The sequence below is a fragment of the Leptidea sinapis genome, chromosome 13 (assembly GCF_905404315.1).
Source record: "Leptidea sinapis chromosome 13, ilLepSina1.1, whole genome shotgun sequence".
Classification (NCBI taxonomy): domain Eukaryota; kingdom Metazoa; phylum Arthropoda; class Insecta; order Lepidoptera; family Pieridae; genus Leptidea; species Leptidea sinapis.
The window spans coordinates 2106212-2123405 of record NC_066277.1 but is presented as its reverse complement, the minus strand read 5'-3'; the positions used below and the strand labels follow the sequence as shown (position 1 = coordinate 2123405).

The following is a 17194-nucleotide window of genomic DNA, read 5'->3' as shown; positions in this document are numbered from 1 at the left end:
AATAAGAACATAAATCTGGTGTAACAATAATAGAGTTGATAATATGTGATGCGCTGCATGGGCATTAAAAGGCTTATACCAGGCTTGTAACATTGACAAAATTGATTCATGACGGCACTTTGGTGATAATTAGGTTTATATTTGCACAAAAAACATTATGACAATAGGATAACTGTCAGTGTCTGATAAATTGATAACAGTTACATAGGAAATATATGTTCAAGCTAATTTCGACCTACTTGTTTATTATGACTGTAGAAAAATGTCATCAAGGTGGGTTACGATATTAACAACAATTCGTCGATAGTAATAATTACAAATAATATAAGAAACAAGTGATATAAAAACACAGTCACCATTATACGATATTATCCTAATATTAAGTTAAATTACAGTAATTTTGTTTAGTAAAATATTACTTATTTCTAGTCCTGGCCACAACCGATTCATGTCCAAATTTCAATTTTTACATTCATTGAACGTCAAAATCAACCCCACCTATACCAAAATATATGCTAAAGATCTGAGAAGAACGCGCAAATGTAAACTAGTACGGCACCTTTTTTGAATAAAAATTTCGTTACAATAAAATTTATTAGTTAGGCAGCCTGAGACATTCGCTGTAAAAGGCTATTAGAATCTATTTGACGCTATCAGTCTTAAAATTAGACAAGTCGGCATACTCACCTATGCCAATATGTTAGGAATTGTAGGTAACTGAACTTTTATTTCAAAAAAAAAAATGGATATTGACGGAACGATGGCTGACCTCGCATCATCGGCCCATAATATAGACTATATAATTTGAGACAGAGCATCGTAATAAGATACAATCCCATTCACATCGCCTTGCGTTCGTCGTTCTGAGAATTAAGATGAAATGTTTCATGTATCTTTACATTATAACATACTTCTCTGGCTGCTTCAATTTGTATCAACTCTTTCATACTGTGATTCTTGGTACTCTGCCACAGAATATAGAGTAGTAGCCTAGTAGGTAGTATACAGAAGATTCACTAAGCACATTATAAAGAAATAGTTACTTTATCTGCCCGCTAATAAGATTAATTTTCAATCGTATTTTTTCAACTGCATTTGGATTCATAATACATTGAAAATTAGTTTACGCACACTACGACCTGCTCGTATAATCTACTTATTGGGTAGGTACTTACTCATGGCCGAGGCTCGCGAAAAATACTGTCGACGCCATTTTCACGCTACTTAGAAATTTACTTCTGTCTGTAAGGTCCAGGACCAATCTGACAAGGCCAAAAGCCCAAGCAAAGACAGAATAAGAAAAAATTACCTACTTTACTTAACCTAATTAGATATTATAGGTATAAATAGGTGTAATGTTACTACATTTTGTTCTGTTTATTCAAAACTTTTTTATGCTTCTCCACGTTTGAAATTTCTTACTTTCGTTTGATACTTCGGTCAATTAAAAATGGAAAAGAAAATTTGTACGTACCTAGGCAACACTGAAAATATTTAGAAAATGAAAAACGGCTTAATGTATAAAATTGCCAATACTTTTATTGTTTTTCGAATTAAACTCCGTTCCTCTCTACACATCGTCGCATTCGATGGAACCACTGAGAAAAGCAAAGGGCCCGGCCCATTCTGCCTTAGGGGTCTCTTCTATGGCATTTTCGTACGCTTTCACCGCATCTTCAGGGCTCGTAAAGCGAATACCTCGAATTTTATCTTTAGTTCTTAGGAATAAATAAAAGTCGCAGGGCGCCAGGTCAGGACTGTATGGCAGATGACTCATTATCTCGACACCTGCCATATCAAATATTCAACAGTCCGTTTTGCGGAGTGCGCTGAAACATTGTCGTGGTGAAGGAGAATCCTGCTTCGAGGGCGCTGCTGTCGAATTTTTTCCAAGACAACAGGCAAACAGCGATTCACATACCAGTCTATCAACTGTCGCGAAATGACCTTTCCGACCAAATAATGAGCCAGTCATCTTTTATCCTTGACTTCTTCCTTTCTTTACCTTAGTTGGCCGATCCTCGAAAGGAAACACCCTCTGAGCTAATTGTCTTTTGGTTTCGGGTTCGTAGCAATATAACCAGCTTTCATCACCTGTGACGATGTCAAATACAGCATTTGAGTCACCGCCGTTGAATTTATCTAAGATTTGGCGACACTAGTCCATGCGAAGGTGTTTCTGGTCGTCGGTTAAAGTATGGGGAATCCATCTGATAGAAAGCTTCCTGACGCCTAAATGTTCGTGTAATATTTTTTGAACTTGACTCATACCAATTCCTGGGCTTGCCCGTATGTGCTGATAGGTCAGTCTCTCATCTTGCTCTATCATGCGTCGCACAGCACTGATGCTATCTTCAGTAGTCGCTGTTAAAGGACGTCCCTCAGGCGGATCAACTCGTTAAACCAATTGTAAATAGTGGCACGAGATGGGGCTTTATTGAGAAATGCTAATCGCAGCCTATCATAGCTTTGTTGTTGAGTAAGCCCACAAAAAAGTCATAATAAATCATTGACCGAAAATTTTCTCGCGTTAGGTTCATTTTCACGTGTAACAAGAGTTTTAGATTTGCCGCCAATTCACAAAAAATAAATGACAAATGAATGCAATATACTACATTCGGTTACCAAAGAGTTCTAAAATTGATTTTCAGTGTTACCCACGTATGGCAGGAGCAAAACAGCACTTGCGTTGCGGTGAGCGATTGACAACCGAATGCATGTTACGTCCATAAAGCAAGGAGTGACATACGCCTGCTGTTGACCTTATAGTGGATTGTAAGTCAAGGTTGAACTTGTCCTACACACATTTATTCCGAACAGCTGTGACCACTCGCCAGAATCTTAACTATCATCCTCACTTTTGGGAAGTATGACATTCGTCCACAGTGCGGTTTTGAAATTATTCCATGCACAGCCAAACTAAGGAATGAAATTCGGTGCGCGGTATTTCCAGCACAATTTGACATTGGCATTGTTAGGCCTGTAATTTTTTTTTCAATTACTCTCTCTCTGTGTTGTAAGTGAATGAGCAGCGGTGATCACAAACAATCAAGGGACCCGTGCAATTGTTTTTCTTCTATTCCATAAAGAAGACATAAGTAAGATATTTAAAAGTATTATATTTATAATACTTTTACAGATATTTATCTGTTACAAAAAAATATATTTAGTTACGTAGATTTTGGCCCTGTTATAGAATTTATATATATTAAATTATTAAAACTTTCGTGAGACATTATAAACTTGTCAGAGATCAAGATGGGTTGCCAGCCTTTAAGTATGGGAGTATGCTCTACGATTGAAGATACTTAAGTCGTATCGGCACGGTACTACTGCTGGCAGAAGTATCTTAGTAGTCTTAAGTAGAAACGTATCGTTCGGTAGGCTGGAGATGCTGCCGATGATATTTCAGTTCTTTAAAACTATTGTATCTATTGTTTGTGTTGTACACGGCAATTAAAACATCCCTAATTAGATAGCGACGTTCCGATGCGCCTAAATAAACCGTGCCCACGTCGAGTGCCAAAGTCCTCTGTTTGTGTTTATTAAAGTAAGTTAGAGGCACTGTTTGTGTACAAGTTGGGAACATTTCCGCTTTATTTACTCTCTGGTCGGGGCGCGCGCCAACTTAACCACTAAATCCATAAAGTATCTCGTACATACAATATCCTCTTCGATTGCGATACCTTCGAAGTTTACACACACATGCATAGAGCCTTGATGTTAAGCATTTAGTCAATCATATCTTTCTATGATCACAAAAGCGATTGTAGAGTTTCTTGCAGATTTATCTGAATATAAGCATCTTGACGAATCGTTGGAAATGTTAAAGAATGGAATTGATACTTCAAAAGTACCTATTTTTAATGAACTATGATTTTTAATTAATAATTATACTGTTTTTTCATGGTCGTGAGTTTATTTTGTCTATAATACTAATTTGAAACAGGTCATATATAGATCAATACATGCCACACTTGTAGCGCTTTACTGCAACAAGTTTTTTATGACAAAAAGTGACGAGATGAGAAAGACGTTCACGGAATGTGTTACGACCTCCCCACTACCACGAGTACCGCTCAAGATTCTAGATGTAAGCCAAAATTCATAGCGAAATCGCAACTGCGCTCGTCACACTGTAACATAAGATTTTAAGATTGGCCCAGTAGTAATTTCAATAGCTACGGCGCCCTTCAAACTGAAACACATTCGGATCCTGTGCCTCTGTCTATGTATGGTTAAGTCTGTGTTGTTGCCCTTAATCTTTAAGGGATTTTACAAAACAAATAGTCTTTTAATAATATGACCATTTATCCTATAGTTATTTTCACCAGTGGGAGGCATCCTTTGCACAGGATCCCGGCTAAGTTATGGGTACCACAACGGCGCCTATTTCTGCCGTGAAGCAGTAATGTGTAAACATTACTGTGTTTCGGTCTGAAGGGCGCCGTAGCTAGTGAAATTACTGGGCAAATGAGACTTAGCATTTTATGTCTCAAGGTGACGAGTACGTGTGACTTGTGCCGCTTAGAATTTTTGGGTTTTTCAAGAATCCTGAGCGGCACTACATTGTAATGGGCTGGGCGTATCAATATCCATCAGCTGAACGTCATGCTCGTCTCGTCCCTTTCTCCAAAAAATTATAATGATGCTATAGTATAACCACTACCACAATTTTAGAAATTATACTTCTTTCGTTGCGTTATGAAAAAATATGAGAGTGAAATTTTAAGATACGCGCGCATCACTGTAACACAAAAGTATCAGGGTGAAGTTGGTTCCTAAAATTTTCTAACGTTTGCGTCATTCGTCATATTTTTTTGGTTTCTTCTTCCATTATTAGGACAGGCCCAGGGTTCAAGCCCATACAGCCATATTCATTATTAAATAATTAATTGTCAAAGCTATCTGTGCAAGATTTTTACAAAATTGATCTTTCAAAAAACGTAGAATAGCACGAGGAATAAATCATTTTTATGATTTTTGCTTCTTTAGGCCAAAGAAGTATAACTTCTTGCGTGCATACATAAGTACACACTTTTATTTTTAACAAAGATACTTAGCCGAATTGAAGGCCTAGCAAATTTATATTTGTTCGTAGTACTATTAATACATGATGAAGACCATAATATGTAATGGGTAACCTTGTTAAATTACTGGCTACTGAGACTTAACATCATTATGGTCTTAAGGTGACGATGAATCGTGGTGCCGCTGCAATGTAACAGGACAGGGGTGCCATTCACGTAATTGGGAGGAACCAGTGGGAAGCATCTGTGCACAAGATGCCGGTTAGATTATGGGTGGTACCCATAATCTAGTGCGAATAAACCATAATAACGGCGCCTTTTTTTGCCGTGAAGTAGTCTTTTAATAATATGACCATTTATCCTATAGTTATTTTCACCAGTGGGAGGCATCCTTTGCACAGGATCCCGGCTAGGTTATGGGTACCACAACGGCGCCTATTTCTGCCGTGAAGCAGTAATGTATAAGCATTACTGTGTTTTGGTCTGAAAGGCGCCGTAGCTAGTGTGCGAATGAGACTTTCTCAAGGTATATATTTACTGGGCAAATGAGACTTTCTTAAGGTGACGAGCGCAGTTGTAGTGCCGCTCAGAATTTTTGGGTTTCTCAAGAATCCTGAGTGGCACTGCATTGTAATGGGCAGAACGTATCAGCTGAACGTCCTGCTGGTCTCACCCCTTACTATCACAAGAAATCATTTAGTGATTGAATGATGATGAATGAACCATTATTGGATCAGAGCCGCGCGTCAACGACATTTGAACGACGAGCTCGCTCGAAGTTACCAATAATGTACTACCAAATCTAAAATATTTCTACTAATTTTTTAAGTTTTCAACTCAACTAAACGTCAACATTTTGCAGAATACTCATCTCCCAACAATTGACGGACGATCTTGATTTTCGATTGAAGTCCGAACAGGGCGTCTACTCTCTTTCTCCAAAACGAAACTTCATAAACGAATGAAATTTAAACGAAAGATAAGATTTCACTAAAGATAGGAATACCACTACTGTTAGAAAGAAATAAGTTGGATAAATTTCTACCTTCATCCTTTCTAACAGTTGTACTAATGCAGCTCATGCCCTTCGACCCGCCTGCTTCTTTCACATTAGAGTTCAAACAGACGCAACTCGGGAATATCAATACCATCCCTTAAACATAACTTATGTAAAACACAACAGGCTGTAATTTATTTCAGTTTCCTACACACTCTGTCGGGAGAATCATTAATATTTAATTGATTGCGCAAGCGGCGACAGTTCCCTCTACGTTCTAAATGTTCTTCAGGTAAAGCAGCCTCGAATAAAAACATTATTGAAGCCATTTCAAGCAAATTTGCAACGAAAAGAAAATCAAAAACACCTTTGGTTTCATCAAGTTGTGGTTAAAATTCTGAACAAACAGCTGTCATATTTAAATTTTCGTTCGCGATGTAAATGAATTAGAGTGGGTTTAGAAATTTGAAATGTCAAACCAAGACGTAGGGGCGAAAATTCAAAACGAATAGAACCGTAGTAGGAAACACGCGAAACTTCGTTTTTCGTTGAATAAGAAAAGGCCCGCTGAACCGTCAGTTTGTGTTAGACGAATACGAAATTAAACTTGTTGACATAAGGCCACTTCGATCCTATATTCCCGTTTTTAAGAGAATATGGCTACAAGGCATATCACTTACAACCAAGTGGACTTCTTGCGCGTCTCATCACTTTTCCTCATAAAAAAAAGCTATAAAAAAAACACACACACACACACACACACATTAAATTCAAAGAAATAGAAATCGCTACAGACATGGCATCTTATACGCCGTATTATTAATAGCAGTTGCACCAAACACGACAAATCCTCGTAAACCCAGAAACAAATACAATTGTACTGAAACAATGTTATTAGAGATACCAAATGTACGTTGAACGTGACTAGCCATACGCATGATTGGCAAAAACCCGGGAACATAAAGCCAATCTGAATATGGTAATGTCGGAACGGATTCGCAATGCTGCTAGATAAGGATTTTATTGGGAAAATGTACATTTTGGTAAACATCTGAATATAGATGTTGGCTTCAATGTTATCTTTAAACATCTTTAGCTTGCCTTGTCATATACATATCGACCGAAATCTATTTATTATATTTGCTTATGAAGAAAGAGCTAGACATTCGATAAAATTAATTTTAGATAAATAGTAACGCAAATGTATAAGTTCGTAGAAGACCTAAATTAAAAAAAAACTATAATTCATAAAGGTCGGGTTTTAAATATCAATTTTGGCCATTTAATTCAAAATTTTATATAAGACGAAAACGCTGTGTGCAGCTGTGCTGTACACAGCTGTACTGTAGCATATGCTAGCATTTTACAACATCGTAAACAACGCAATATTTAATGTTTTAATTTACTTTGGTTGACCTATTTTATTACAAGATGCACAGTTTTACAAGAAAAGAACGAAAAAAAACTATAACCTCAAAACGGGTAAAACACCTAAATAAAACGGTACAAAGCGCTGGCAAGGCGGCGGAAGGCAAAAAGCTGTCAATTGTAAATGAAAATTATTGTGAAAAGAGATGTAAAAAAAAGTAAACGCCACATAGGTAAATATTAAAATTGCTTAGGTTAGGTTATGTTGGAACAGTTGCCCGAACCGAATTGTAGGCGTTTCCCTCCTTTTCATTATGAAATTAGTACGTGTCAGCAGCGACACCGCACGAACAATGGCTTAGAGTCTTGGCATAGCCGCCTGAGGAGGATGCGTACAAACCCCAGAGTTTTCATGGAATAGGAGGACAAACGAGCGTACGGGTCACCTGTCGTTAAGTGATCACCGCCGCCCACATTCTCTTGCAACACCAGAGGAATCACAGGAGCGTTGCTGGCTTTTAAGGAAGGTGTACGCGCTTTTTTTGATGGTACCCATGTCGTATCGTCCCGGAAACACCGCACAAGGAAGTTCATTCCACAGCTTTGTAGTACGTGGAAGACATCTCCTTGAAAACCGCACTGTGGAGGACTGCCACACATCCAGATGGTGGTGATGATATCCTAACTTGTGGCGTGTCGTGCGAAGGTGGAATTCGTCGGCAGGAATCAGGTTAAACAGCTCTTCGGAACACTCCCGTGATAAATGCGTAGAAGACACACAATGAAGCGACATCTCTACGCAAGGCCAAGTGATCCAGCCGTTATCCCCTCCACTCTCACTTCGTAAAGAAAGTAACTACCAGACAATTAAGAAACTCCTTTTTGAAAAGCAAAACCGGAAAAGATATGAGATTATTTTTTATATAAAATACAAAAAGCTGCTAAAGCAGCTTATGAACGATGATACTACTAGACGATTGTAGATTTCCTGACAAGTGTTGTCGCTATCAGGAATAGATTTAGTAAAGATTAACAATAAAAGTTTGTGTTATTATTTATATATACGAGCATTGCTACGTTCATATAATAAAAAGTAATTTAACACTGATCAGTTTTTTTCAGTAAGTAGTACGCACATATTAAAGAGGTTAATAATGGATTCATTTTTCTTCGCAATAGCAGGGTACTGACTGAGCTTGAAGCCTCGAGAGGAAGCCTCAGACGTTTGCGCGGCAGATCTCTTTGTCAGGCTGCGCCAGCATCGAGCTCTGAGCTTAACGTGATGTTGAACAGACTGCACGTTCCTAACGCAGCTTACCGTACGTTAAAAAAGAGAACGAAAACAAATTACAGGCTATCCAGAGCAAGAAGAATTGTGGAGAGCGCCTTTGGTGTTTAAGTTCTGCGTTCAGAATATTGAGGAAACCCTTACTATTAGAACCACAAAAACATTCCGTCGTTCGTCGGACAAGAGTGACAAAATCGTCTTGATTGTGAGCGGCAAACTTACCGACGCGCATTTGGGAATGGACAAAAACCGACAACATTCAGCTCGGGCCGCGACAAGCTCGGGCGAGACAGGAGGTGTACTCGCAAAATCGACAACGATACATTCGGAACGATACGATAATACTCCGAATATATCGCAACTAACCTACTCTAACAAATGTTCGAATTCCTTATCGTTTATCGTTACCATAGACTAATATGTTGATTTTTTTACGATGTTAGTGTGAATGTAATATGTTCAAACCTAAACATTATCTGTCCTTTGTCGCTGTGAAATGTCAAAAGTCAAAACATAGTTTAGGCGCTAAGGACCATGCCTGACTCTGCACCACCAATTTGGTAATTAAACCAATAATACAAAACTCGCGAATAATAAAATGTAAAAAAAAAGTAACTCATTGCCCTGTGCTGCCCCGGGGCGTAAAAAGAATAGGGTAGTCCCAGGTCCAAGGGTGTCGCGTAAGAGGCGACTACGGGCTTTTTGAAAGTGGGAGAGTTACGCTGCTGTCTTATGACGTCAGCACAATCGGGTTAGACTCGTCCGGGTTTCTTATCACACTCGCACAGAATACCGGCGTGAAGTAGCGGCCTAGTTTCTAGGCCGCTATGTTTCGAATAGGTTAGTGTCGAGGACCGGAGGCCATTCCCCTCCGTCCTTAACCCCCCCCCCCCCCCCCCCCCAACAAAATATGAGAGCGTAGGTATTTAAAGAGAAATTACCCGGGTACCGGCTCTTGTAGAGCCGGAGAATCCCTCCCCGAGCATTCGCGCTCGGGCTGCCCCTCGTATTCTGGGGAGGGCACAGTACCGCGTACGTCAAAGGACAAACAGGGCAGCAACACCACGGCACCCCGCTCCACGCTTAATGTGGACTTTTGTAACATCCGGGAAATTCACTCCAACTTAAACGCCGTCCACCACCACCTTGAGGCGGCGCAGCCGGCCTTGTGTTTCCTTACGGAGACGCAGATATCTCGACCTAGCGATACGTCATATTTAACGTACCCCGGGTACAAAATTGAGCATAATTTCATGCCTCATGCCGGGGTATGTGTGTACGTTAGGGAGGATATCTGCTGTCGCCGTCTCGGCAATTTTGAGGGTAGGGGCCTGTCTACTCTCTGGCTCCGCGTAGATTTAGAGGACCGCGTCCGCATCTATGCGTGTGTCTACAGGTCCCGTAGTGGTAACGCAGAAACGGATCACCTCATGGGCTGCGTTCAAGCAGCATTTGATGACGTGCTTGCTCAGATCCCCTCCGCTGAAATCGTAGTCTTGGGTGATTTCAACGGGCACAATGCCGAATGGCTTGGATCAGGTACCAAAGACTACGCAGGGCGATCTGTGCATAATTTTACATTGGCGTATGGTCTGTCCCAATTGGTTGAGTCGCCGACGCGGCTCCCGGATGTGGATAGCCACATGCCGTCCTTATTAGATCTTCTGCTGACTACACATCCCGATGGTTACCAGGTCTCTGTCGACGCCCCTCTCGGAACGTCCGACCATTGCCTGGTCAGGAGTGTAGTGCCTATCCGACGCCAACGTCGCAGACCACCAGCGAACCGCCGCGTTTGGCACTACAAGTCAGCAGATTGGGATAGGATGCGTTCCTTTTTTGCATCCTACCCTTGGGGCAGGGTTTGTTTCCCTTCGGATGATCCTAGTGCCTGCGCCGTTGCAGTAGCCGATGTGATACTGCAGGGCATGGATATTTTTATACCAAGCTCTGTAGTACCGATTGGCGGCAGATCACAGCCCTGGTTCGATGCGTCAGTTAAAGCAGCATCTGACTGCAAAAAACAGGCGTATCGAACTTGGGTTGCGGCGCTGGGCTCAAAGGATCCGAACTGCAAAGTTCTGACGAGGATATATAACCGTGCCTCCAGATTTTTTAAGCGGCAAATCGCCCGGTCGAAATCGAAGCATGTCGTCAAAATTGGCGAGCAGCTTTCCAGTTACCCGACCGGAACACGCAAGTTCTGGTCGTTGTCGAAAGCTGCTCTTGGTAACTTCAACCAGCCGTCCATGCCGCCGTTGCACATGAGAAATGACACCCTGGCCCATACGGCAAAAGAGAAAGCCGATCTCCTGTGCACTCTTTTTGCCTCCAACTCGACTCTTGACGACAACGGAAAAACACCGCCGACCATCCCGCGGTGTCAGAGCTCCATGCCTGAAGTACAGTTCCGACAGAAAACTGTTAGGCGAGCTCTGTTTTCGTTGGACGTCAGGAAGTCGAGCGGGCCGGATGGCATTTCTCCAATCGTGCTTAGAACGTGTGCCCCTGAGTTGACGCCGGTGCTAACGCGTTTATTCCGGCACTCTTATTTAAAAGGCGTAGTCCCTGATTCATGGAAGTCAGCCCTTGTCCATCCGATCCCAAAAAAAGGAGACAGTTCAGATCCGGCAAACTACAGGGCTATTGCTATTACCTCCCTACTCTCCAAAATCATGGAGAGCATAATTAACCGCCAGCTCTTGGTATACCTTGAGGGTCACCAGTTGATCAACGACCGGCAGTACGGCTTTCGCCATGGTCGGTCGACTGGCGATCTTCTGGTATACCTAACACATAGATGGGCGGCGGCTATTGAAAGCAAGGGGGAAGGCCTGGCAGTTGGTCTGGATACAGCGAAGGCCTTTGATCGTGTATGGCACAAGGCGCTCCTCACAAAACTTCCATCATTTGGGCTTCCCGAGAGCTTATGCAAGTGGAACTCCAGCTTCCTCACTGGGCGCAGCATACAGGTCGTTATCGACGGTTATTGCTCGAATCCCGAGCCCGTGAACGCTGGAGTGCCCCAAGGCTGTGTGATATCTCCCACGCTGTTTCTTCTGCATATCAATGATATGTTGGACACCGCCAACATGCATTGCTATGCAGACGACAGCACTGGTGATGCCGTATACACGGGCCATGCAGGTCTCTCTCGGGAAAATGTCGACCAGTGCCGGGAGAAACTTGTGTCTTCTATCGAGTCCTCTCTCGAGAAGGTCGCGGAATGGGGTAAGTTGAACCTTGTCCAATTTAACCCCCAGAAGACTCAAGTTTGCGCGTTTACCACTAAAAAAACCCCATTTGCCGTATCACCGCTCTTCGAGAACACTTCCCTTAAAGCCTCGCCTAGTATCGGAATACTGGGTCTCAAAATCTCGAGCAATTGCCAATTCCGTGGCCATCTGGAGGGCAAAACCAAACTGGCTTCAAAGAAACTGGGCGTCATGAATAGAGCACGGCAATACTTCAAGCCGGCCCACATTCTAGCGCTCTACAAAGCGCAGGTCCGGCCTCACATGGAGTATTGCTGTCATCTCTGGTCTGGCGCACCCCAGTATCAGCTGAATCCATTTGACCGCGTGCAACGCAGAGCAGCTCGAATTGTTGGGGACCCAGTACTCTGTGAACGGCTGGATCTCTTGGCGTTGCGTAGAGACGTCGCTTTATTGTGTGTCTTCTACCGCATTTATCACGGGGAGTGTTCCGAAGAGCTGTTCAACCTGATTCCTGCCGCCGAATTTCACCTTCGCACGACACGCCACAAGTTACGATATCATCCCCACCATCTGGATGTGTGGCGGTCCTCCACAGTGCGGTTTTCAAGGAGCTTTCTTCCTCGTACCACGAAGCTGTGGAATGAGCTTTCTTGTGCGGTATTTCCGGGACGATACGACATGGGTACCTTCAAGAAAAGCGCGTACACCTTCCTTAGAGGCCGGCAACGCTCTTGTGATTCCTCTGGTGTTGCAGGAGAGTGTGGGCGGCGGTGATCACATAACACCAGGTAACCCGTACGCTCGTTTGTCCTCCTATTCCATAAAAAAAAAACTCAACCCTTCTCGTCGACTTCCTATTTCTCAGGCGGCCATTTGCATTATTTCTACGCATAAACGATCAACAAAATGACTTAAATAACTTAGTAGTAAAAAAATCCTCTTGAATAGTAAATCACATATAATTATTTTAATAATATTTATTAACTATGTATATTGTATGGCAAATATATCTATACAACTTGAAACGATAATAGCAACGACAGCCTAGATGGTGTCGTTGAGATTATCGTAAAAGTGACGTTTGATTATTTGTGAAATTCGAATATTCGTCTCTGACATTTTCAACTAAGAGTAGGGTTAGGACCGATAATATCGAATAATGTTGCGTTCGTTCAATCATCGTTTCGACATTGAATACGACGTAACTAAGAGTAGGATTCGACACGACTAATGCCACGATTTATCGAATATCGATTTTAGGAGTAGGCCCCCAGCACGTGCGTTTGTCGCGAGCGAAGCACGTTTTCACCGACCGAGGATTTGCGTCGCGCAGCTACTCGCTCAGTCAGTACGTGGTTATTTGTACACACGCAATCAAGTTTTCTGTCAGCTGAGCACTACACGCGACATTGTCAGCGTGTACGGGTACGCGGTAAGCTCCACCGACGTCAGTGCTGACCGTCGGCCGACCACTAAATGCAGCCTTACTGCTTCACAGAATACAGGGAACTAGTATTTTTTTATGCAGATGTACGATCTCTGTGGTACTATTAAGAGTCGTAGTGAATATAATTTATTATTATTAATTTATTAAAATACCAGTCTTAACGCCATCTGTTGTCTCGTAGTTGTAATACTGGAGTAGGAGGGTTAGTTTTGTTGCACAGAATGCCGGTTAAGTGGGTACCACAGCGGCACCTTACTATGAAGTGTGATTATATGCAAGAATTACAGTGCTTTGTTGCAAGGTCACTGCAGCTAGTGAAATTACTGGGCTAATGAGGATTAACATCTAACGATTTAAAGTGACGAGCGCAACTGCGTAACGTAACTGCTGAACTCTTGAAAATCAAAATGTACATACATATATATAGATACAAAGCAGTTCCACTTATATAGTAGGTATATCTATAAAAAAAAAAATCTAGTATAATAATCTAGTTTAATATCTATTAATTTTTTATTTATTAATTTTCAATTAGTGATGAATTATTATCAAAGTGAATTCCACATTTCTCTGAAAAATTGTGATCCTGCAGCAAAAAGTCAATTGGCGATGCTTTTAAAGGACCTACCAAAAAAAACAATTTTTTTCGAAATCCTTACAAATACAAGTTTAGAATATAGACTATATTTACTGAAGAATAATCACAATAACACACTTACCATGAACAGTCAGCTCCGAGTCCCGGTTCAGCTCATACAGCCTCAATGCCTCATCCAACTCCAGTTGAGTAGATATTGTGCACGGATCTCCCTCTTCATCCACCCATTTCATGGTAAAAACCTGAAATATAAAAAACAATTGCAAATTTTCACATTTAGTCACTATTGAGATTTAGATTTCAACACTTTGTATTTTATTTAAATTCATTCACTTCCTCTACATTCATACATGCTTGCCGTTTCCGGGTGCTTCGTACCCACTGAGTTTGTTGCACCCATTCTTCTCAGGTCTGAGGCATTCATTTTGGAATGGGTGGTAGTTTTTTTTGACTTTCAATAAGTGATGTCACATCCTATTTTGAATAAAAATATTTGAATTTGAATTTGAATTTGAATTTCCTTTTCTCAAAAGTTCAGCAGTTGATACTTGGTGGGAAATGAAATAACACCTGCCCGTCAACAGGAATAGGACCATTGTGTAAGTGACACCGTTTAACACATGTAACTAACTAATCCATAGCAATAACACCATTTATTTTTTAAATGTTAGCTAGCACTTACATACATATGTTCCACCAGTGGGAGGTTCCTTTGCATAGGATGGCTAGATTATGGGTACCACAATGGTACCTTTTTCTGATGAAGCAGTCTTAACATCTTATGTCTCAATTAATGAGTGCATTGTATGCAACTCAGAGTTTTTGGGTTATTCAAGAATTCTGAGTGGCAGTGCTTTGTAATGGGCAGGTTGTATCAATTACCATCACCAGAATGTTGTGCTTGTGTCATCCCTTGTCATAAATAAATGTAAGCATACATAATAAGAAATATGAAAGAGTGTTTCATACAGCTGGAACATCATAAGATGTCGTACTCTATATTATGTTGACTACCTGGAGAGTATATAGAATATTTTGTTCTAATTACCAAGGAACCTTCACTTATGAAAAGGGGGGCACTTAGGGGTAGATATCTATATTGGTTTTATGGTAAAAGTATTTATTTACTTAAGATACTAAATTAATCTATGACACTTGCTAAATAACTATAATTATTTGTTCTACTTGTGAGTATGCGGATCTCTACTATTAATTGGTTAAAATGGTTACTCAGACCATTCCTGTAATGGTTATAGACAAATGGTTAATGGTAACTAGGACCGGACCGAACAATGGTTACTCGCGTACTGCCTTACTAAAGGCAACACATGGTTATAAGTAATTAATATTATCTACTAAGCAATATTTGTAATATAATGCTGTTCGATGGATTTACTTCGAACAACTTAGACAAAAAAACTTTTATAGAATTCACCATAAAAAATAGCAATCTTTAAAAGTATAATAAATGTGAATGTAAGTTTGTTTGTTTGTTATGCTTTCACACCTTTAGTACGCACAATTGGTACATATTCAAGGCAATTTGATGACTGCTATGCACCTATTTCTACTTATCACAAAATCACATAGGTCATGGCAGGAGGGAATCAAACCAGCACTTTTCAGATGAGAGGCAACAGCACTAGCCTATGAGCCATTTGTATTCCATAGAGTTGTCAACAAAACAAAATAAGAATTTTATGTCAAGTCAACAGGGAAACTAATGACACCAAGAAAGCTCTCAATAACTTGTTTCAATAGGGAAAAAAAATAATTTTATATATTGAATTATTTTATAGAGAATATTAAATATTTAGTCAAACGTACCTGGTCAGGTGCAAATCGGCAGATTGCAACCATCTCTTGAGTAAACTGTTCCAGAGTTATGCTATGGTTTATGTATGTTATCATCACTTCACCACTATACACAGTCTTAACACGAATATCATTAGCATGATTATCTTGCACCACAAGTTGTGTAGGCATTTCAACTCAAATAAAGAACCTGAAATATTAGATACAAGATTAAATTACTGCACTGCTTAGATATAAAAACAACTAATATGAAGTATAACTATGTTAAAAGTAATGGAAAATGGTTTTGGTCACTGAGTTTGTTTATATTTTACAGGGGTATATAGTTATATCTGAGTTTAAAAAAGTTTACAAAGGTTCATACTACCTAACTTAATAAAAGGTAGTCATAATATAACCTAATAAAAAGAAACAATACAGTACGGAGTTTCTGTAAATGAGAATCAATTATGTAGTGCATTTATGGTATGTGGACAACATCCCGTTCTTTTCGTTCAAGTATATGAGATAGTAAAATATTATGTATTCCGAGTACATTCTAATAACATGATTCATTGTTATGTCAATCGCACTATGTGAAGAAACAAAAACTATCAAACTAGTCATATAATGCGCACGTTGTTAACACATAATGTGTCCAAATTACTATAATATGTAATTTAATACATACCTTTTCAAATGAAAATTAAAAAGTCCACTGACTTCTATAATCAAACTTAAAAAACTTTTGAGTTTTGACGAAGTTTTGAGTTTTGACAGAACAACAAAATACAAATTACATTTTTTTTTTGGAATTTATGGCCTGGTAACGATACCTTAAACAAATTACAAATACTGGCACAAAGAGTAGTTTTATATTTCATTGAACACAAAGTCTAAGAGAAAAGACTAAATAAATGAGAGAGGGTCTCTCTGTTTCATTTATTTATTTATTGGTCACCAATAGAATTACAATAATTACAAAAAAAAAGTAATTAGTAAATATTTGTATAGTAAATGTAATTCTACATTTACTATACCTGCCCTTTTAACTTGCACGTAACCAATGATATCATAACCATAGTTGTCTCATGCCGATCTGAAATAGCTACCAAACGTATAATATATTAAAAATGTATCTATTAAGAAACATCACGTATTATTATTATACGCCATATAACAAAAAGGTTTAGTAAATCTGTCCAAATTCCAACTAACAGTATTTGCAACAAGAAAATTTAATTTTTAACCTTCACAGAAATACACTATTTCTAGGGTTAAAGTATGAAATTGCCGTTTTATTGTAATAGGTACTTCGAATTGACATAGAATCTTCATGGTTTGATATTTTGTGTGAAACTTTTTTTACATGGTACCTATGTAGTTTTCTTCTTGTAAAAAATGTGCAACATTCGATTATCGACTTTCAGTTGTTTTTTTTATTCAGATTAAGA

General features: G+C 39.8%; 1 protein-coding gene across 1 annotated transcript in view; it reads right to left on the bottom strand.

Moving 5' to 3' along the window:
• LOC126967697 (atypical protein kinase C) overlaps positions 1 to 16511 on the bottom strand; it is a 215798-nt gene extending 199287 nt beyond the window's left edge. The window contains exons 1-3 of the mRNA XM_050812293.1: positions 16432 to 16511; positions 15774 to 15951; positions 14068 to 14188 (exon numbers count right to left, since the gene is read on the bottom strand). Of these exons, the coding sequence (XP_050668250.1) occupies positions 14068 to 14188; positions 15774 to 15932 (280 nt within the window). The 5' untranslated portion in view covers positions 15933 to 15951; positions 16432 to 16511. The remainder of the gene's footprint in view (positions 1 to 14067; positions 14189 to 15773; positions 15952 to 16431) is intronic.
• Between the last annotated feature and the right edge of the window lie 683 nt (positions 16512 to 17194).